The following is a 21,630-nucleotide window of genomic DNA, read 5'->3' on the forward strand; positions in this document are numbered from 1 at the left end:
TAGGCCTTATTCACTACACAATAGGACATGGATTACTCATAATGTCGTAATTGCCATAACATAGGTAAAAGAACCCGGGATTTTGGACATGGGCAGCTCTCTTTGAAGTTTCAAAGCATTTTTTTGTAAAGATGAATTTGATTTTGGTGGATTTTCTAATGGTAAATAGTAATATTTGAGTCTAAACCCTTAACCTTATGTTAGTTGGTACATTGTTCGGCTAACCATACTATTTTGATAGGCCTAACCTAATGCAGTTTATTACAGGGCTTTCATTAGTTGGATTCGGGAGTAATAAAAGAATACCCCACACTTTTTCAACCGATTCTCTTCAGTGGAATCGCAGTATGAGACATTGCCGGATTTATGAACATATGAAACAGTTGCAATTACAGAAAAAAACTATTTTTTTTAAAGTAGGCCTAGCCTAGGCCTACTTAGCTTTGCAGTAAGCATATGTTGAAATAACATGTATTGGGTTGCTTCTTAAAAAAGTCAAAATTTTCTGTAACTTCGAGGCTACCTAAACTCATAGTGGCTCCAAGGGTGATTTGTAAGCAAGTATGCATGAGTAATGAGGAAAAAGATCTATAACTTAGATACATCGACAATGTAAGTTAAATGACAGTACATTAAAAGAAATATTCTAGCTTAAAAAAGTCCAATTTCTTCACCTAGGATTCAAGGAGCAGTTCTAATGAAACAGTCATAGTAACTATTTGGTACAGTACATCATGCACTAAAGTTTTTGTATATTTTCCTAACCCAACTTCTTCAACTTGAAGTGGCTACACCGATACCGAGTCAAAGTAAATTTTTGATACAGCATCATCAAGTTTTTTTGTGGTTGAATTATATTTTTAGTTTAATTTCTTCAGTTTGGGGGGACTGACGGATGCAAAATAACTCTGACATACAGTACACGATATGTTAAAAGTTCTATTCTTTTCGAAAAATGTTCTTGGTCGTTTTCCTTGACCCAAGGTGAGTCTGTGGATACTAATCGGACTAACTTTTTGCCACTGTGGAACACGGAGCCGGGTTTAAAGTTGATATCTTGATGACTATAAAATATCAGTGATTAGGCAGAATACTGTAGGCCATATGTACATGCTGAAGTAAAGGATTGATGGGATATAATGGAGGATTTACATTACACAGGGATGTAAGTCTTCCGTATTTTTTTCGGAAATCCAGTTTTTTTTTGACAGGATGTAAGTCTTCCGTATTTTTACGGAAATCCGTTTTTTTTTTAATTCCAATAAAGTTGCACAAAATTGTACAAATATCAAAGACACAACGCGGCAAAAATGCCTGGCCCGTTGCAGCAAGCTAACTTCAATTTTCACTCATCGATCAACCAAAATACCATTTCCTGTTACACATCGCATTGCACTGTACAACATTGTGTGTGGCATGTGAACATCGTTGCGTACGTGCGAACTTCAAATCGCCATAGCTCATTTCTGTCGTTGAAAAACCTTGCCTAATTCATGTTGATTCGTAACTGCTGGTGCTCGACATAAGTTTCGGAAATAACGCTTGTGATATTTGTGAGCGGCTAAATCTACGGGATACGCATATGATAGTCGATAGTCGTGATCGCTTTCAAATGTGAGACTGTTTTTTATTCCGGATTTTGCTGCGAAGTATTAGTTACTTGGAGCTAGCCTAACATAACGATAGTGTGTAAGTAGTCAGAACTAGGGCTATGATGTGTTAGCGCTAATACTTTTGAGCTAGCCTAACATAACGATAGTGCGTAAGTATTCAGAGCTAGGAGTAGGATGCGTTAGGACGACATTCCCCCGGTTTCTCCGAATAGTTTTCCGGTTTTTTTTTTTTTGGCTGCACTTACATCCCTGATTAGTGCTATCTGGGAGAACAGGGATGAAGGCAATATGATATAGTCTGGAGGAAGAACAAGTAATATAGTTTTGGATGGTAAAATGTCATTTGGCCCCTTCGCCAGTCTGCTCCAGTGTGTATTAACAACACATACTGGACATGACAACCAACCATCCGTACGGAACAAGATCAGAATATCTTGTATTGGAAGCACTGGTCTCAGTGTCATAACCCGTTTACATTCGCCATGAAAGGAACAACTATGACTGAAATAGCTTCTACACCTAGTGGTAACATTACATATACACAATGGCAGCCCACTTACACAACTTTCCAAAGCCTGATAACTCCCAAATGGCTGGCACAACAGTTTTCCTTTGAATAGTTGTATGGTACAAATATCTCTTTCATGTAAAGCTGAAGATCGATTTAAGTTTTGCTTTTCCTATAAATGCTTGGATCCCCCTACACGCTAAAATACAGGTTAACAACAGAGGCATTACCTGTAAGTCTTCTGCAGGAAACAAGGACTGGAGATTGTGTCTTCTCTATCCCTCAAGTGTACAGTAGCTTTGTGATGCTTTTCAACTTACTAATACCCAGAAGAAGTATGTTATAGCTCTTGGCCATGAAAGACTAGTAGTTCATAAAGTTAAACTTTCCTCAAAAAGGGGTGGCATCCAAAGTTTTGAGAGTCATAAAGTTACGTTGGAAATACCTTTGATGGTTCTATAAAACTGTTGGGAAATGTGATCTGATCACCTGCTGCTACAAGGTCAAAGGTCAAGACACCCGAGGGAATGCGATGAAAGATCTTGAAGAGATAAAGATGTAATATTGATAAGGTCCTCAAAGGCCACAAGATAAAGGGGGATTCTAAAACCTGACATTTTCCTAGACCTAGAGGGATGAAGTATCTGTTTATCTACAGTATCTTTTGTTTGGGTTACTATGTACAGTTACTACAGTAGGCTATTCACTGCCCAAGGGAAAGTAAAATCACCTAGGCTGTCAAGTTTAGCTGTCACAGAATACTATAGGAATGAAATGTAGCCAGGGCCAAAATTTTTGTTTTGCTTTGTCAGACCATCAAATTTGGTTGTCCGAAACAATGTAGCACCCTAACAACGAACAATCAATATAGTACTGCAGTATGTATTGTACACTGTAGTCTATGTTTGGTGACTAAAACACCAGCTCTGAGCTCCCCTTTGGGTGCATCATAGGACCTTTCTTGTATTTTATCAGTATTTGCAAGGTGTTGGCAGGCAATACCAATTTAATCTTTCTTTTCAAGCCTCCCCCCCCCTCCTCCCTCTACATCCCTCCTATCCATTGAGTTACTGTGCTCATCAGGAATTAAATAATATTGTTGAAATTTGGCATCCTACAAATTTGAGGTTTCAAAAAACCTGGTCATGCATTCATCCTTGAATTTTGTTATAGCAATTAGGCCTGCTTTCTCTGTGTGTGCATCTGTATATGCAATTTACCATGTTTGTTCCCGTATAAGCTTGTAATGTGCGTGCAGTACATTTGTAGTGTGCATGACATTCATTTGTATGGCGTGTGTCATACATTTGTACTGCGTGTCATACAACATACAGTACATTTGTATGGTGTCATGGTGTGTCATACATTTGTATGTATGGTGTGTGTTACACATTTCTATTCTGTGTTGTACATTTCTATTCTGTGTCATACATTTGTATGTATGGTGTGTGTTACACATTTGTATTCTATGTTGTACATTTCTATTCTGTGTCATACATTTGTATGGTGTGTGTTACTGTGTTATACATTTGTATTCTGTGTGTCACACATTTGTATTCTGTGTCATACATTTGTATGGTGTGTGTTATACATTTGTATTCTGTGTGTCACACATTTGTATTCTGTGACATACATTTGTATGGTGTCATGGTGTGTCATACATTTGTACTGCGTGTCATACAACATACATTTGTATGGTGTCATGGTGTGTCATACATTTGTATGTATGGTGTGTGTTATACATTTCTATTCTGTGTGTCGTACATTTCTATTCTGTGTCATACATTGTATGGTGTGTGTTATACATTTGTATTCTGTGTTGTGCATTTCTATTCTGTGTCATACATTTGTATGGTGTGTTATACATTTCTATTCTGTGTTGTACATTTCTATTCTGTGTCATACATTTGTATGGTGTGTGTTATACATTTGTATTCTGTGTTGTACATTTCTATTCTGTGTGTCATACATTTGTATGGTGTGTGGTATACATTTGTATTCTATGTGTCACACATTTCTATTCTGTGTGTCATACATTTGTATGGTGTGTGTTATACATTTGTATTCTGTGTTGTACATTTCTATTCTGTGTGTCATACATTTGTATGGTGTGTGTTTTACATTTCTATTCTGTGTTGTACATTTCTATTCTGTGACATACATTTGTATGGTGTGTGTTATACATATTTTGCTGTGTGTCATACATTTGTATGGTGTGTGTTATACATTTGTGTTCTGTGTGTCATACTGTACATTTGTATACTGTGTCATACATTTGTATGGTGTGTGTTATACATATTTTGCTGTGTGTCATACATTTGTATGGTGTGTGTTATACATTTGTGTTCTGTGTGTCATACTGTACATTTGTATACTGTGTCATACATGCTCTACTTTGAATGATCTTACAGGTATCCTGAAGGAGGTACATGCGGCCATAGCTCCTGGCAAGAAGGTCTTGGAGATTTGTGAGTTTGGTGATAACAGACTCTTGGAGGAAACAGGCAAAGTTTACAAGAATAAGGACATCAAAAAAGGTACTTTGAAAGAACACGTTTTTTTTAATCAAATGTAGTGTTGCACCATTTTACCAGTACAGAATGATTGCACCGTTTTATCGTTTACAGATAACACTTATTCCGTTACACGGTATGTCAGACCCGTCAACTAGGGATTGTGGAGAATGACGTCTTCTGTAATATAATTCTACTCATAAATTTATAGGAGTGTTAGGCAACCATGTGGTCGAACGTAACAGCAATAATGAAAGTATTCCATGGATATCTTGCGTCACAATTTCAGCGGTATAGGTTAGATTTTCCCCATTGACTTAGTGTGGTGTTAGGCTACCATGTGGGAGAAACTAAAAGAATTCTCACAATTATTATTTATCATTCCTTTTTTTCATAGAAGGAAAGACTGACAGGGAATTTTACGAGATGTTAATGGATTAAAGACGGGATAACTAAAAATAATAATCGCAAGTGGCTTTTTACTAATCGTTTATTCCAAATGCGATCAAATTGCGCGAATCGCGCAATCTCGTCGCTAATGCGAACCTTGGGCCTGCATAAAAGATAGTAGTAGTAACAACTGTTTAAGAGCTAAATTGGGATAGATATATGGTCTGATCCAATAGAGGTGGAGAGCAAGCATAAGCAGCGGCGGGAGTGCGATGTTAGTAGTGATGTTAATTATATGAAGTTATTAACAAACTTCAGGCCAACTTACTTTTACACAAGTTATTAACAAGTTAATGAAAGAAACAAAAGCAAATAGAAATTATTGAGGAAGATTTTATACCTTATCTTACACCTACGTATTTGTACATGAAACCATTGTCAGTAGAGAATATAATTCATTTATTATAGTATCCAATATGTAATTTCTTGAAAATCGTGATACACGAGGGTAAATAATTTTTTCCGGGTACACGGATACCCAACGGGTAGCGGCTCTCGGGTACCCGGTTCCCGATTTTTGGACCTGTGTAAACACTAATTTTCATACATGTGTGTCAGAACAAAGAATTGGGACTGTGTGTGGAGTAAACTTGGTTGCATTTGTGTAGAATCTTTTTTTTTTCACCATGCAGGCAAGCTCACACGGATACCCGACGGGTAGCGGCTCTCAGGTACCCGGTTCCCAAATTTTGGACCTGTGTAAACATTAATTTTCATACATGTGTGTCAGAACAAAGAATTGGGACTATTAGTGTGGAGTAAACTTGGTTGCATTTTGTGTAGAATCTATTTTTTTTCACCATGCAGGCAAGCTCACACGGATACCCGACGGGTAGCGGCTCTCGGGTACCCGGTTCCCGATTTTTGGACCTGTGTAAACACTAATTTTCATACCTGTGTGTCAGAACAAAGAATTGGGACTACTGTATGTGTGTGGAGTAAACTTGGTTGCATTTTGTGTAGAATCAATTTTTTTTCACCATGCAGGCAAGCTCACACGGATACCCGACGGGTAGCGGCTCTCGGGTACCCGGTTCCCGATTTTTGGACCTGTGTAAACACTAATTTTCATACCTGTGTGTCAGAACAAAGAATTGGGACTACTGTATGTGTGTGGAGTAAACTTGGTTGCATTTTGTGTAGAATCGATTTTTTTTCACCATGCAGGCAATTTTTTCTTTTTCAAAATTCCCAAGAGTTCAAATGTCACTTTTCTTTTGATCTTTTCTTCCAGGCATTGCCTTCCCTACATGCATTTCCATCAACAACTGTGTGTGCCACTTTTCTCCTCTTCGAAGCGACAAAGAAGTAGAGTTCAAAGAGGGAGATTTAGTGAAAGTGTAAGTCCCAGCTCTTATTTACTCATCATGAAGCCAAAACATGAGCAAGATAATGTGCTAGATTTGCTTGACTAGAAATAGTGAAGCCCATAAGCGATGAAAATGTCTGAGATAACCAATATCTGTTCGGACAACCAAAATCAGCTTTGTAGGTAGTGAAATGGACGACTAGCTGTTTTACATCAAATTCAGATTGTATCATAACTAAATGCCCTCAAGGAGGTAAAAATGATAAATTGGTAACTCTCTTGGTCGGGCCTATGATCCAACCAGAAGGGGGAGTTTTACAAGCCCAATGCTGGAGTTGTACTCTCCAAACCTACACATCTCTCTTTCAGTGTAAATATTGATTGTTTCTGTTGGACAACCAAATATGCTGTTCAGACAACTCAAAAAGCAAAAATCATTCAAGTAGTTTGTCCCGCATATCAAATTTTGGCTAGAAATATGTGCTCTTTAAGCTGAATTGTTTCTATGGTCCTTTGAGAAATTGTATTACTCCTGTGTTGGAACTCTCTAAAATGTGTTCTTTTTTTTTAAATATATTTTTTTGATATGCTACTCCTGCAGGGATTTGGGTGCTCATATCGATGGCTTTGTGGCTGTATGTGCGTATTCTTTCGTCGTCGGTGCCTCTAAGGACAACAAGGTCAAAGACAGACGAGCTGATGCAATATTAGCGGCTCATAACAGCGCAGAAGCCGTTCTTCGGAAGCTCAAGCAAGAAGTCGAGGTGAGTACGATGGGCAAGATTTTTTCGTTCTTCAGTAGGTTGGAAGGAAGAAAGGCTGGCATTTGCGAGAACTTTGGCTAGGTTTCAGACTCCTAAAAAGACAGTCCAATCTAGGTTTGGAATGTCACACATTCTTACTTGAAACTTGAGCTTGTAAAATGAAAGCACATTTATGCAGGCTTCAGAGAAGGCTAGTGAGGGGGGGGGGGGGAACTTGTAACCCCTTTGCTTGATTATTTGAAATGGAATAAATCTATGCTACGAAATAAATGTGTGAGTCGTTTACAAGTGGGAAAAAAAAGCTTAAGAATGAGTAAAAAAAATAAATCAAAATCTATAACCAGCTTTCAAATAAACCCGTTTTCGTCTCTTTTTCAAAGAACTATGATGTCACAGAGGTTATTCAGAAGGTTTCGGAATCTTTCGAGTGCCAACCAATCCAGGGCATGTTATCACATCAGTTAAAGCAACACGTTATTAACGGGGAGAAGAGTATCATACAAAACCCAACAGACGAACAAAGGTATTTATCTTTGGATATTTGCTAATGTGGGATTGATCACTGAACACTCTACCCGTGGGATCTTGGTGACATTCTCCTAAAAAAACGTCTTCTCTATGTAGTCCTTCTTAATTAAGGGGGTTGGGGGGGCGGGGGCATCATTAATTCAGCCCTGTGGGGGGCATTATCAATTCAGCCCTCTCAGATGGTCGTTTGCACTCTCGCTTAACTCAAAACTCAAGAAATTGATACGTATCAGTTAGTGTTTGCACGGGTTATCCGGGTACCCGCCCGACGCGATCCTACCCGGTTCCTAATTTATTACCCGAATCCTACGCAAAGTGTGATTTAAAAAAAAAAAAAAAAAAAATTGGCAAACCGACGGTTAGGCAGATTTCCCATTGACTTTGTGTGATGTTAGGCTACAATGTGGTCGAAGATAACAGCAATAACGAAAGTACCCGCCCGACGTGATACTACCCGGTTCCCAATTTGATACCCGAATCCTACGCAAAGTGTGATTGTTTAAAAAAAAAATTGCAAACCGATGGTTAGGCAGATTTCCCATTGACTTAGTGTGTTGTTAGGCTACCATGTGTTCGAAGATAGCAGCAATAATGAAAGCTTTCCATAGATATCTTATAACTGCGTCACAATTTCAGCTAATAAACAAATGGCTAGGCTACATTACCCCCATTGACTTAGTGTGGTGTTAGGCAACCATGTGGTCGAACGTAACAGCAATAACGAAAGTATTCCATGGATGTCTTATAACTGCGTCACAACTGCAGCAAATAAACAGATGGTTAGGCTTAGCTAGATTTCTCATTGACTTAGTGTGGTGTTAGGCTACCATGTGGAAGAAAGTATTATTTATTCATTCGTTTATTTCATAGAAGGAAAGGCTGACAAGGAATTTTACGAGATGTTTATGGATTATAGACGGGATAACTAAAAAATAGTAATCGCAAGTGGCTTTTTACTAATCGTTTCTTCCAAATGCGATCAAATTGCGTGAATCGCGCAATCTCGCGGCTAATGCGAACCCTGGGCCTGCATAATAGATAGTAGTAGTAGTAACAACTGTTTAAGAGCTAAATTGAATATTTATATGGTTTGATCCAATAGACGTGCACGAGCAAGCATAAGCAGCGGCGGCAGTGCGATGTTAGTAGTAATGCTAATTATAATTAAATAATTAATTTATTAACAAGTTAATGAAAGAAACAAAAGCAAATAAAAATTGAGGAAGGTTTTATACCTTATCTTAAACCCAAGTATTTGAACATGAAAACATTGTCAGTAGAGAATATAATGCATTTATTACAGCATCCAATATGTAATTTCTTGAAAATCGTGATACAGGAGGGTAAACAATTTTTTCCGGGTACCCGGATACCCGACGGGTAACGGCCCTCGGGTACCCGGTTCCCGATTTTTGGACCCGTGTAAACACTAGTATCAGTTGAGAATTGGAATATGCTCTCAAAAGTCATCCAGCCGTGCATTAAAGCAGCATTTTGCGTTTGGTCGCTGTTTTCTATTTTTTTTGACATGCCATCGAGTTTTTCACATATATCAATCACAAAACAGCAAACTAAGATATCAGCCAAATTTTTCCCTGCTAACAGCGATAATTGGCGAGTAATTAAGGATATTTGCAGAGAATGAGAAAAGTATCCACCACAAAATTCCACATTTAAAATTAATTGCATACAGTTCCCTTCAAACCCACTAGTTTGAATTCAACCAATCAGAGATGCAGGTTTAGTTATGATCCGTTGCTAAAAATACATTCAAGACTTTGTGTTGGCACAACCAGGGAGTTGTTATAGAACTCCCTGGTACAACTGCCATATAGACTGTACACAAATCAAGCTTGGTGTTGGATTATGTATTGGTCAATGACGTTCGTAGTGTTTAAATATTCATATGATGGGATCCCAACGGAAAATATCTTGGAGAAAAACAAAGTTGAAAGTTGCAAATTTTTCGACTTTTATGCCACCATTTGAAGCTAGTTATGTATGTCGTTATGGCATAGTGGATTCAGTGAGGTTGGGAAATATCATAGAAAAGGATGCAAAATGCTGCTTTAAGCAGATATTCCAGTAGCAGACAATGTAACTCTTACAAGAAGAAGAAGAAATCCATTCAACACTGTTAGTTTGAAAACCTTGACCTCAAATATCTCGTCCCTATCTCAAGAAATGGTTGATTGACTGTAACCTATTGGACTGGCTAAACTCTAGCGCACTCGGGAAATTGCTCCCGGTATCTGGTCTGTGATGTCTTCCTGGCAGAGAAAGCTATGCTACGCTGTTAGTTCAAAACCACATCTCCATATCCTCTCCCTACCTCGAGATTTGTGAATCAATATTAGCCATTAGAATATCCTTCTTAGGCTTTCCTCTATCGATCAATCAATATGATTAAACAAATCATCAGGGTCTAGTAACAACGAGTGTTTTTGTTTTTGTTTTTTAACCCCACGAGCGCATTCTTTTACTTTCAGACGTGAGCATGAGAAGTGCAGCCTGGAGATGAACGAGGTGTACGCAGTGGACGTCCTAGTGAGCACCGGGGAGGGCAAGAGTAAAGAGGGGGACACCAGGACGACAGTCTTTAAGAAAACGGATGCCAAATACAACCTCAAGTCGAAGACGTCAAGAGTGTTCTACAGCGACGTCTCCAACCGATTCACGGTCATGCCATTTACGTTACGGTACGTATGCTGCTGTAACCGCGACCGACTTTTTCAATTCTAGGATGGTTGAACTGTGTGAGTGAAAGGTGGCATGAAGTTGTGCCCTGTGAGGCCAACGTCTCAAAAAAGTGTTGGAGAAAGTAGGATTTCTTGGCCAAATTCTTGGGTAATTTTTCTGGTTTTGCCTATTAAAATTGTCCACAAGCGTTGTTGTACACATCTTTCTGTTTCTTTATTCACTTTCATTATCTAATTTTTTATTCCCTCTTAAAGAATAAATTACAAAGTAAGAAAACAAATTAAGACTCTGAATGAGTACGTAATTAGCTACTGGCATATGCTTATAGCTTTATGATTTGGATTATTCATGTGTCCTGTGGACAATTTGGAAGATTAATATAAGATGAATTGGATCAAAATGCTGATTGACCCATGGTGTAGCTGATGAGCAAAATTATTTGAGTTTCATGCTTCGTGTAGGTTATACTGATAACTGATTTATCTTCTATAAACTTGTGTTGCAAACCCCATTGATATACGATTAGAAATTGTTGTGGAAGAGGCAGCTTCTCATTCAGTATCGTTGGATAATTTGTGATGTTGTTATGGTGTTTGTTATCATGAACATTCCAGCAATGTTTCTGTGTTTGTTCCACTGAGTGATAAGATTGGAGCTGAATGCTAGTTGTGTTAGAAAAGAAAAAAATGGGGGGGGGGGGACATTTAAAAAATATTGCCAAACTGGAATTTCTTTTTATCTTGATAAGTGTAACCTCACACTTGAGTATTTAGAACTCTTCTGTATTTGGAATGTTGTAAATTTCCATGTGAAGTTGTGGTGTTATGGTGAATTGATCAGACTTTGTGATGTTTCCTACATTTAGTACAAGTACATATTTGATATGTCTTATAATATTTGTTTCATATAATATGTGGAAGAAGAAATACTTCCTTCATGTTGTTTTAAATAGATCATCTTATTATCGTACTACATTTGTCTCTGTTTCTCTGCAGAGGGTTTGAAGATGAGGGAAGGGCCCGCCTCGGTGTCGTGGAGTGTGTAAAGCACAGCTTGGTGGAACCATACCCCGTCTTCTATGAGAAGGAAGGTAAGTGACTAAAAGTCTACAAGGATCTCTGGAAGGTTATCATTGCCATTCAGTGTTTGTGCATTTCATGTTTACCTTTTCATTGTTGAGGGAGATGGAGGGGTGCACCTCATGTGTTATTTAAAGGAGGAAAACAAAACAATTAAATTACCCCTAAAAGACAAGATAAATTGGTTGTTTGGCAAAATTATTTTTTTCAAAGGAGACCCTAAACCCTTACCATCATTATTGGTCTATGTGATAGAGATAACTGTCATGAACAACTTCTTAAAACAGCTAAGAAGAATCTAATGTCATTAAGTCCGAGATAATCACTGATTTAATGTTCTTTTCGCACACAAGGCTGAAGACTTGAACAAATCAAAATATGACATCATTGAGCCACATTTGGTTAAAAAAAAATGTTTTCTTTATTAAAATTTTTATTTTGTGTAATGAAAAATTGGGGTTTTGCAAATATTGGATCTAAAATATTGAAGCTCTTAATATGACCTGATGATGACATTGGGGTTGTTTTCAGTCTCAACAATATTGACAGTTTACCTTGAAAAATAGAAAAGAAAACCATGGAGATAGTAAAAAAAGGTTTCTGATTCTTGTGGCACAATAAATTCACAGATTAACAAAATGAAAGCTGTTGGAAATGACTTTTAAACTTCGATGTCTCCTAAACTGATTTTTCTATAAAAAAAATCTTTGCTGTTTTTTCTTCAAAAAGATCACTATTATATGTGCCATAAGTCGATAGTTGGGTTTGTCACCCCTTTTAAATTTCTGAAACTTGTCCTTTGATAAAATCTCTCTGTTTTGAACAATAGTCAATGTGATTAGATGTACCTATTAATAAATTGGGAGAAATTTAAGCTTGATTGGGTGTCTAGTTTGCTTGGCACTTTGAGAGCTGAAAAAAGAAAGCATGTTTAGCCCAGGCATGAGTTTTTCCGCGAATTCGCGGAATATCCGTGATTTCAGTTCTACCTCCGGGACAAAAACTATTATCCTAACACACTGTAGCATACGCAAACTGGAGCCTATACCGCAATTTTTGCAAAGTGTCCGTGATTTTTATCTACATCAGGCTCATCCCTGTTAACTACAGGAAATGGCAAGGATACATCAACAGTGAAAACTTGGACTGATAGGGGTCACCCTAGACTACTCCATTTGGACTCTCATTTAGTAAGCACTAGTAGTGACTAATTGGAAAATCTACTATTTTTGGCAGGTGTGAGGAGGGCTTGTTTTGTTGGACCACAAGTTTTGAAACCAATTTTAACATTTTATTCTCTCTCATATTTTTTCGAAGGTGAGTTTGTGGCTCAGTTCAAGTTCACGGTACTCTTAATGCCCAACGGTCCTCTCCGAATAACACAAGCCCCAGTGGACGTCTCGGGATACGAATCTGAAAAGAAGATTGAGGACAAGGATATGTTGGTGAGTTACCTCTCTTTGCCTGCAAAATAGGTCTCTTGTCTCCATGGCAACTTTATCGGATGACCCCCACATCGTTGGCTGACCGTCTGATCGTTCTATCAATTTATGATTATTTACCTTTTATCTATTATTATTATTGATTATGACCCCTCATTGTCTGAAAATATGTCTGTCTCCATGGCAACTTGCTAGATCACCTGACAGCCTCAGGAGTGTCATGACAGTCTGAATATGGCTCAAGTTTATCAATATTGATTAGGATGTGATTTCAGTTAATTCAACTATGAACTAGCCTTTCATTACTCCTTACTAGCCTAGCCTAGCCAATGTTCGATGGTTCCACAAGAATCCGCCAACATTTTTTTTTACCCAGGCGGTAGTAATGTCATTGGTTAGGCTGGAACCGTCTCAAAACTTAAACGCAGCCAAACGATTTGGTTTATTTTGGATTTTAAAAGACTTGGTTAGTGCGTTCGTTTGTGACATCACGCCGTTTGCTTCTAGGTCACTCTTGGTGCGAAATCAATCGATTTCAGATGTTGTTATATCTCAATATCATGAAGGCAATGACTATTAATTTCACCATGATGCGTAGAATGTGCCTCATTCATCACTCACAAATATATTTACCCATTGATGGTTCTCTACAGGTACTATCAAAAGCCAAAACGAGACTTAAATGTCTTGAGCAAAACTCTCAGTAGTCAGATTTGGAAGGTTCAGTCGAGTGGCACAATCTAATGACCTCTCGAGAGTGAAAGCAAATCTTGTTTGATAATTTCAGTAACAAAGAGTTGTTTTTGCTTTCTTTCTCTCCCAAGGCCTTATTACAAACTTCCGTTAGTAAGAGGAACTTGAAAAAGATGCGGAAAAAGGTATGGCCCTGTTAGATGGTCTCTGAAGTCCATTTGCATAGTTTTTCTTGCTGAAAAAGTGTTGTTACCTCTGACATCAGATTATTCGTTTCAAGCGATAGTTTGGCATTTTCAGTTGCAGTTCAGTAGTTTCAAAGGATAGCAATGTTAGTTTTAAAGGAAAGCATTGTTAGTTTCAATGGAAAGCAATGATAGTTTTATAGGATAGCACTGTTAGTTTTAAAGGATAGTATTGTCAGCTTTAAAGGATAGCATTGTTAGTTTCAATGGATAGCACTGTTAGTTTTAAAGATTAGCACTGTTAGTTTTAAAATATGAACATTTATATCTTCATTATATACATGATGACGTCAGGTAAAGTTTGCAACTTGTAACAGAATTTGTTACAATCTGTTGGTACTGTTTACAAAGGGAACAAACAGTTTGTTATCTGACAGTAGAATCTTTTACTTCATTCCAATGAAATTGCCCAGAAACGAAGAACAATGGGTGATTTGTAAGCAGAACAAAAACAATTCACACTAAATTGTGGTACACAAAATTTCCCTTGCTAATTAGGGGTACCCTTACTTATTGGGGTACTGTACAGTTGCACAAAGTTACAAGCCAAGCCGAAAGTGCAAATTTATGACTCAGGGAATTTTCCCGGTCAATGTTTTTGCTGAAAACATTTGCTGCCAAAAATTTGCTTAAAACATGAGCTTATCTTTCATTTCTGCAGGCTGCTCACAAGGCTGCTGAAGCGGCCGAAGGCAAGGAAGCTCCACAATTGGTCAAAGCTGATGAGTGATGTACCATGATGAACATTCATGGGGACAGGCTGTTAAGGAACTTAAGGTGTTGTTCTTACCATGTCACCAGCAGGGAGTAGCCATCAAGTCATCAAAGCTTCACAGGGACAGACAACCCCACAAGCACCCATGGCCAGTTGTTTGGTGACCACGACGGTGGTTTCTATTTTGACCAACTTTTTTCTCTTCTTATATATTTTTTTCTTCTTCTTCTTTCGGTTTTTGACTGTCTTAGTTGTGGATGAGAGTTAACCTGACTTCTGTAATGAATTGGGCTTATAGCTTGTGGGTCTCTTTGCTTCACTCATTTGTGTTTTGTTTGTCTAGGGAGAGTTCTGCATTAGTTCATTATCAAAATTAAAATGCATTCGGCCGAAAAAAGTCTTTGTTGTTTTCAAGTTTTGATGTATCAGCTGATTCATGATTTCACTGTTTTGGCCAAACTTTCCTAGGAATGTAAACCATGTGTAGTAATTTAGACTGCAAATGTGGGGTGAAAGTCTCCTGATAATTCCAATAATTACTTTTTGTTGACTTTTTTTTGTGATGATCAAACTTTCAGAATTGTTCCAAAACTTGTTACACAATATGTAAAGTTCCAACAAAAATGTTTCGATTCATCTGAAATTAAAAAATCAAAAAAGAATCAAAAAAGAGCTTCTAAAGCTGTTAGTTGGTACTGAAATTTATAGTTTAAACCAAGCCCAAAGTCAAGTAATATTTACGTACTCCTCATTCTATTGAAAAAAAATGTGACAAATGAGTTGCCACCCCCTCCCTGCACACACTGCTCAAAACTGTTTCCCACAAATTGAATGAAATGTTTTTCTCTACTTTGTAAAAGCTGCAATTTCTAGTTTGATTTGTTCCTGTGATGAGTCTGGTGGATTGGAGTATGAACTGATGTTTCCAGATACCCCATCTGCCCTGACAGTGTAGTATGACATCTCTAGTTGCTGACTAGTGGTTTCCAGATACGCTATCTGCCCTGACAGTGTAGTATGATATCTCCAGGTGTTGACTAGTGGTTTCCAGATACCCTATCTGCCCTGACAGTGTAGTATGATATCTCCAGGTGATGACTAGTGGTTTCCAGATACCCTATCTGCCCTGACTGTGTAGTATGACAACACCGGGTGCTGAATAGTGGTTTCCAGATACCCTATCTGCCCTGACAGTGTGTAGTATGACATATCCAGGTGCTGACTAGTGGTTTCCAGATACCCTATCTGCCCTGACTGTGTATTGTGACATCTCCAGGTGCTGACTAGTAGTCTTATGTGAGTGTTGCTTTGACATTTACGGTGTGGAGATGTAATCCTTCACCATTATGTGATAAAGTGATTATTATTATTTGTGTTTCCTCATTTATTATGGTTTTTCGTTTTTTTTAACGCCTAAGTTTTGCTAACAAAAATGGAAGTAAGTGTATCGAAATTATCAATAAGTTTGCAATCTGGACATGTTGTTAAGATATCAACAACAACAACATTCCCATTTAACATGTTTTGTGTTGTGTCTGCTGATACACTGTTAGGAGGGTACCGTAAATGACGTATGGGTTGTAAAAGTACACTTTAGGCAACATCAAAATTGCAAAATGAGAGAGTGTGTGTAGTGTGAGAAGATGATGTTGTAAAGCTTCGGTAGAAATACGTGGAGCTTTCTATGGCCCCAGAATGTTTCAAGAAACCTGACCCGTGTTACTCGTGAAGCAATATTTGTTGCGTGTTTATAGTAAACTTTTGAACCTGTACGATGTTACCAAATTGTGCCTTTTCCTGGAGTGGAGGAACTAAATTTCAATAAGGCAGGTGTATGAAATGTGTTTATTTGTGTTTGCTTTGTGGTAGATTGCAAAGGGCATGTGATAGATTGAAAAAGAATACCTTTTAGCTGTTTTCCTTTTTGTGGTTATATAGACGAACTTTGTTTACAATTCTTAAGCGTTTAAGGAAGATGTTTAAGTTTATAAACTGTATATTGTTAGCTAGTGGTTTACTTACAAAGTGTCAGTTTTAAGCGCTATTGGCTTACTGCAGGGATTGCTGCAGCGTTTTTTAGAAATGTTAAGTTTGTAGGAGTGTTGAGCAGATTCATGATGTCATGGTTATAGTATTGGTTGGGGGGGGGGGTGAGGGTGAAATTGTTGATGAATGTTATCATAAAATCGGAGCCCCAAATACTCATGTTACTGGATTAAGGTATAAGTTTGGTTATCATTTCCCTGTAATTGGCGTTGAGCTCATCATGACTTTGTGACCCTACATGCCATGAAAAGAGAAATACATACACCCCTTTTGGGAAAATAGATTTTGTGCATAAACAGGGAGTCTTGATTGTCGTTTTTGTGTCAGTGTAAAATTTTCATTCATAGAGATTTAGATAGATATATAGATAGACAGATGTATATAGGCAGATAGAAATAGACAGATATAAATAGAGATAGACAGATATATAGAGATAGACAGACAGATATAGATAGACAGATATATAGAGATAGATAGATAGATATATAGAGATAGACAGATAGAGATAGACAAATAGATAGAGATAGATAGATATATAGAGATAGACAGATATATAGAGATAGACAGATATATAGAGATAGACAGATATATAGAGATAGACAGATAGATAGAGATAGACAGATATATAGAGATAGACAGATAGATAGAGATAGACAGATATATAGAGATAGACAGATAGATAGAGATAGACAGATAGATAGAGATAGATAGATATATAGAGATAGATAGATATATAGAGATAGATAGATATATAGAGATAGACAGATAGATATATAGAGATAGACAGATATAGATAGATATACTGAGATAGACAAACATTGACAGATATAGATAGATATATAGAGATAGACAGATATATAGAGATAGACAGATATATAGAGATAGACAGATAGATAGAGATAGACAGATAGATAGAGATAGACAGATAGATAGAGATAGATAGATATATAGAGATAGATAGATATATAGAGATAGATAGATATATAGAGATAGACAGATAGAGATAGACAGATAGATATATAGAGATAGACAGATATAGATAGATATACTGAGATAGACAAACATTGACAGATATAGATAGATATATAGAGATAGACAAACATATACAGATATAGATAGACAGATATAGATAGATATAGAGAGACAGATCGATATAGATAGATAGACAAACAGACAGATACAGATAGACATACAGAGATAGATATAGATAGATAGATAGATATAGATAGATAGCTATAGATAGACAGATATAGAGATAGGTAGAGAGAGCTGGACATATATAGACATAGAAAAATAGAGATAGATAGTTATAGATATACTAGATAGACAGACAGATATAGAAATATAGATAGAGAGATTGATATAGATAGACAGATACAGATAAATAGAGATAGAAAAATAGACAGAGATAGATAGAGAGATATAGACATACAGACAGATATGTAGACAGAGAGATATATGTATAAAAAGATAAAAAAGACAGAGATATGCAACAGTCACTTTATTTACCGAGCAAACAAAAGTCACAACTCCCTTAAAAATTGCCGAGTGAATATCAATGAATGGCAATGACGACCATGATCATAGCCTTCAATTTATTTACATAATAAGAAAGACGTACATCAAACACTAGAATGACTGAGATTGAATAAAAAGTTTCCCTAAAATGTATCTAAAATATACATACAGTTTACAATAATTTTGTCTTCTTACAATTTGATAGTTAGATTTTTTTTTTAAATAGTCTACTAAAATTACAATTCACCCAATGTTTTCACTGTCCCTTCACAACGTCGTTTGTAAAACAAGAATTCTCATGAACCCTTCGTCGGTTTCAATTCGTACCTACAATGGTAAGTGTTTCTGGTTTTACCCTCTAGTCGCCCTTCTACACACACTCTGCGTGATATCGTGTCCACTTCGATTACGATCTCACAACCAAATAGTACAGTTTCTCGTTACTCCTGCATACTAATGGTCGCCAGTGGACCGGATCTTAAGAATTAAACTGCTCTTTCTCGACTTCGTACAGCGAGCGATATCGTTGTGATCTCGTCGTGCTGGTTAGGACCGCACTTCGTTTTTCGTCGTCTGACAAACGTGAAGATACTCTACTAACAAACGTCACAAATGTCGTCTTACGTCACACTGCTGCCTTCTTTTAATTGGTCCAATTTTCTCCTCCCTCGATGAATGTTACAGCTCTTATTATACGTCACACATACTCTGTTCCTGTCAGATATGACTTGTTTCTCGGACGGATTTTTCGTCGTTACTGGATGCGTTGTGGTTGAAACGATGATTGTCCGATATTGCGGCCGTGTGGCTGTGAAATTCTGTCATAACCGTGCCGGCAGTAGACCGTCCATAACCAGGTTCTGTAACCTTGCAACATGGCATCCATTTTAAAAGTTGTCTGATGATGTAATAACGTCTGTGGGAATAGCCAAAAGTAGAGAAGAACAATTATTTAACAACTAGTCAAGTGCGGGGGGGGGGGGGGCAAATCCCACTTTCATGCGACTGATTTTGGTAGGGACATTTATGGACGGCCGCAGGTGCATGAAACATTTTCACAATGAGGAATCTCGCTATGGGGTCCTCCAATGCGACCATGAAGTGGGATGGGCCCGGGTCCTCCAAATTAATATCTGGACTATAAATTAATGTAATAAACACTTTTCCAATCTTAAAACAATTCCCGACAGGCGATGGGGTGTGCAACCCCCCACCCACATCCCTCCGCTCTTTGTGCATGCATGGCACTGAATTAACGCCGATTATATGTGTCGTTGGATCACTGTGGTAAATTACAATCTATTTAGTTGCTTGATACATAACCGATCTGATAAGGTTTTTAAACAATTTTTAAAATGGTATACTGCCCTCTAAAAATAAGATCCGAGGGGGGAAATAACCCGATGCCACAATACAAGTGATACTTTTGCTATTTATCGACACATGGTTCTTTTTCTTCTTCAATAAAACACTGAAGTACATTTACCTTAGTTCTTTGCAGATATTGGAACTGAAAAAGCCGTAGATGAACGGGTTTGTGGCGCTGTTCAGATAAACTAGATTCTGCATGATGACACTGACCCAGTAAATAGCATGTTGAGGATCTGCACTGGGTTTAACCACCTTGAATGCCTCCAAGGTAAAATACAAACTAGTGGGCAGCCAGCAAAGAATGTAAGCTATACATAGAGAAAAGAAATGATGAAACAAGGAGAAGAAAAAATCCATTAATTATTGTCCATTAATTAATGAATTAATGGTAAGTTAGCGTGCAACAATTCGAGTTTTGAGCGACCGAGGCCTGTCAATTTTCGAATCGCAGTTCTTGGTTTCCTAGTCCGAGAACTTGTCTCTCAAGTAAGCAATTTTCAAGTTTCAGCAATTTTGTCGTTTTGGTATGTAGCTTACATCATAGGCATAAGAAAAGTCTCCCCACCCTCCCCCTTCTTTTTGATGAATTTAATTTATATTTCCAATAATTTCGTAATCATCAGCTTCAACCACCTGGATATCTATTACAGATCTACAAGACGTTTGCGACAATTTCGCTCACTTCGTCATTTAGGTACGCGCGCAAAAGTATAGCCTATCTTGACCGTGTGACATCGGAGTCTTGCATTTATGAATTATTAATACACTGTCTGATATCCAATGTGGGTTTGTGAGTTTCATGTTGGTATCTGCTTAATGGCTAAACAATGTTACTTCGTTATTCGAAATTACCAGTTAGTGACACTTCCAGCAAAAGTCAATGCGTTACTTTTGAACCCTCTCCATATCCTCAGTAATGCACACTAACCTACTAACTTTCAGTTCGGCGATCGTCATTGATTTACCATTACTCCCCCCCCCCCCCTCTTTCCCTCCCTCCCTCCCTCACTAATGCATACACTTACCCACACAATTTCATACCAGTGTCACAATGGAGTACCATGAAGTACTCGACAAGTTAAGTAGGCTCTATAATTTTCGAGAAAAAAAAAATGTTCTCATGCCCAGGACAAAATGTAGGAATGAGATGGTATTGATGGAACAAGAAACATGTCATTGTTAATAAGGTTGACCTATTCGCATTGCAAGAGAAATGGGTGCGAAAAGGTGGGACCACTAGTCAGTGGAACCCACTAGGTAGTGGTACCACTATAGGGTAATGGTACCACTAGGTAGTGGGACCACTAGGTAGTGGGACCACTCAAATGACTTACCAATTACAATACAAATAGTCATCTTAACGGTCTTTATCTTGGCTCTCGGAATCAAACCACGAGAACTAGATCGATGTTTGAAGTTATTCTCGTCTTGTTTGGCCTTTTTCTGTAAACCCGTATATTTCACTATAAACATAAAAAAAAAGAAACACCAGGATGTCAGTCACACGTTATATTTACAAACTTTGCAACCGCTGACCTTTATTGCAATCACATGTTTGGATACTTCATCGTCAGAAGCAACTGAACAATTCATATTGCGAACACACATAATTCCCCCCCCCCCTCCTGGAAAACCAGTAGCGATTACAGTTGGTGTTATAATTGCAACCAGCAAAAACCACCGTTCTTCTCGAATACACATGACGTAGACGGCTCACAATAACTGCACTCTTGCTCTGAACCTGTCCAATCAATTTACCATAACCTGCTTACCACCAGCTCATTCTGGAAAGAGCGATAATATGAGAGAGAGTATAGTTGTTTTAAAGAGACATGTTTATGAGGGAACCGACGTAGTAAGTGCTTGAAGTAGTAGGAAGAACTTTTCGGTTGTTCGCAGTGGTGTTATTTTTTGGGGCGGACAACACACCAGGGAGTATAGGTCATGTAGGTACCTACAAAATGAGGGCGCCTGTCAGCGTCGTGGCAGACACATAATAAGTTGGCTACGCAGCTAGCCTCTGAAAATACAAATGTACAGAGACTCTTGAAACTGCAAATGTACAGAAAACTTGCAACGTTCCAACGTTGGTCCATGTAGGTATCGTTCATTTGCCCAGTAAATGTCAATATTTGT

General features: G+C 37.8%; 3 protein-coding genes across 9 annotated transcripts in view; 1 reads left to right on the plus strand and 2 right to left on the minus strand.

Moving 5' to 3' along the window:
• The window catches only part of LOC139964440 (carboxypeptidase D-like), an 18,293-nt gene extending 15,791 nt beyond the window's left edge, over positions 1–2,502 (minus strand). Inside the window, exon 1 of the mRNA XM_071965996.1 lies at positions 2,352–2,502. The gene's annotated coding sequence lies outside the window, so the exon portion shown is untranslated. The remainder of the gene's footprint in view (positions 1–2,351) is intronic.
• LOC139964442 (proliferation-associated protein 2G4-like) overlaps positions 1–16,901 on the plus strand; it is a 17,207-nt gene extending 306 nt beyond the window's left edge. The window contains exons 2-11 of one of the 2 annotated variants that reach the window (XR_011791972.1): positions 4,533–4,658; positions 6,319–6,424; positions 6,995–7,157; positions 7,538–7,680; positions 10,175–10,384; positions 11,381–11,475; positions 12,782–12,909; positions 13,731–13,784; positions 14,506–15,774; positions 15,836–16,901. Coding sequence is in view for 1 of the 2 variants with exons in the window: in XM_071965999.1 (XP_071822100.1) it covers positions 4,533–4,658; positions 6,319–6,424; positions 6,995–7,157; positions 7,538–7,680; positions 10,175–10,384; positions 11,381–11,475; positions 12,782–12,909; positions 13,731–13,784; positions 14,506–14,574 (1,094 nt within the window). In the remaining variant the exon portion in view is untranslated. Of the gene's footprint in view, positions 1–4,532; positions 4,659–6,318; positions 6,425–6,994; positions 7,158–7,537; positions 7,681–10,174; positions 10,385–11,380; positions 11,476–12,781; positions 12,910–13,730; positions 13,785–14,505 lie in introns of both variants that reach the window. The other variant, XM_071965999.1, reaches the window with a different exon arrangement.
• A 1,190-nt stretch (positions 16,902–18,091) lies between these two features.
• Positions 18,092–21,630, minus strand: part of LOC139964820 (cardioacceleratory peptide receptor-like) — a 182,561-nt gene continuing 179,022 nt past the window's right edge. For all 6 annotated transcript variants that reach the window (XM_071966821.1, XM_071966823.1, XM_071966822.1 and 3 more), the window contains 3 exons: positions 20,829–20,957; positions 19,610–19,802; positions 18,092–19,039 (listed from right to left, as the gene is read on the minus strand). In XM_071966821.1, coding sequence (XP_071822922.1) covers positions 18,841–19,039; positions 19,610–19,802; positions 20,829–20,957 — 521 coding nt within the window. In that variant the 3' untranslated portion in view covers positions 18,092–18,840. The remainder of the gene's footprint in view (positions 19,040–19,609; positions 19,803–20,828; positions 20,958–21,630) is intronic.

The sequence above is a fragment of the Apostichopus japonicus genome, chromosome 23 (genome assembly GCF_037975245.1).
Source record: "Apostichopus japonicus isolate 1M-3 chromosome 23, ASM3797524v1, whole genome shotgun sequence".
Classification (NCBI taxonomy): Eukaryota; Metazoa; Echinodermata; class Holothuroidea; order Aspidochirotida; family Stichopodidae; genus Apostichopus; species Apostichopus japonicus.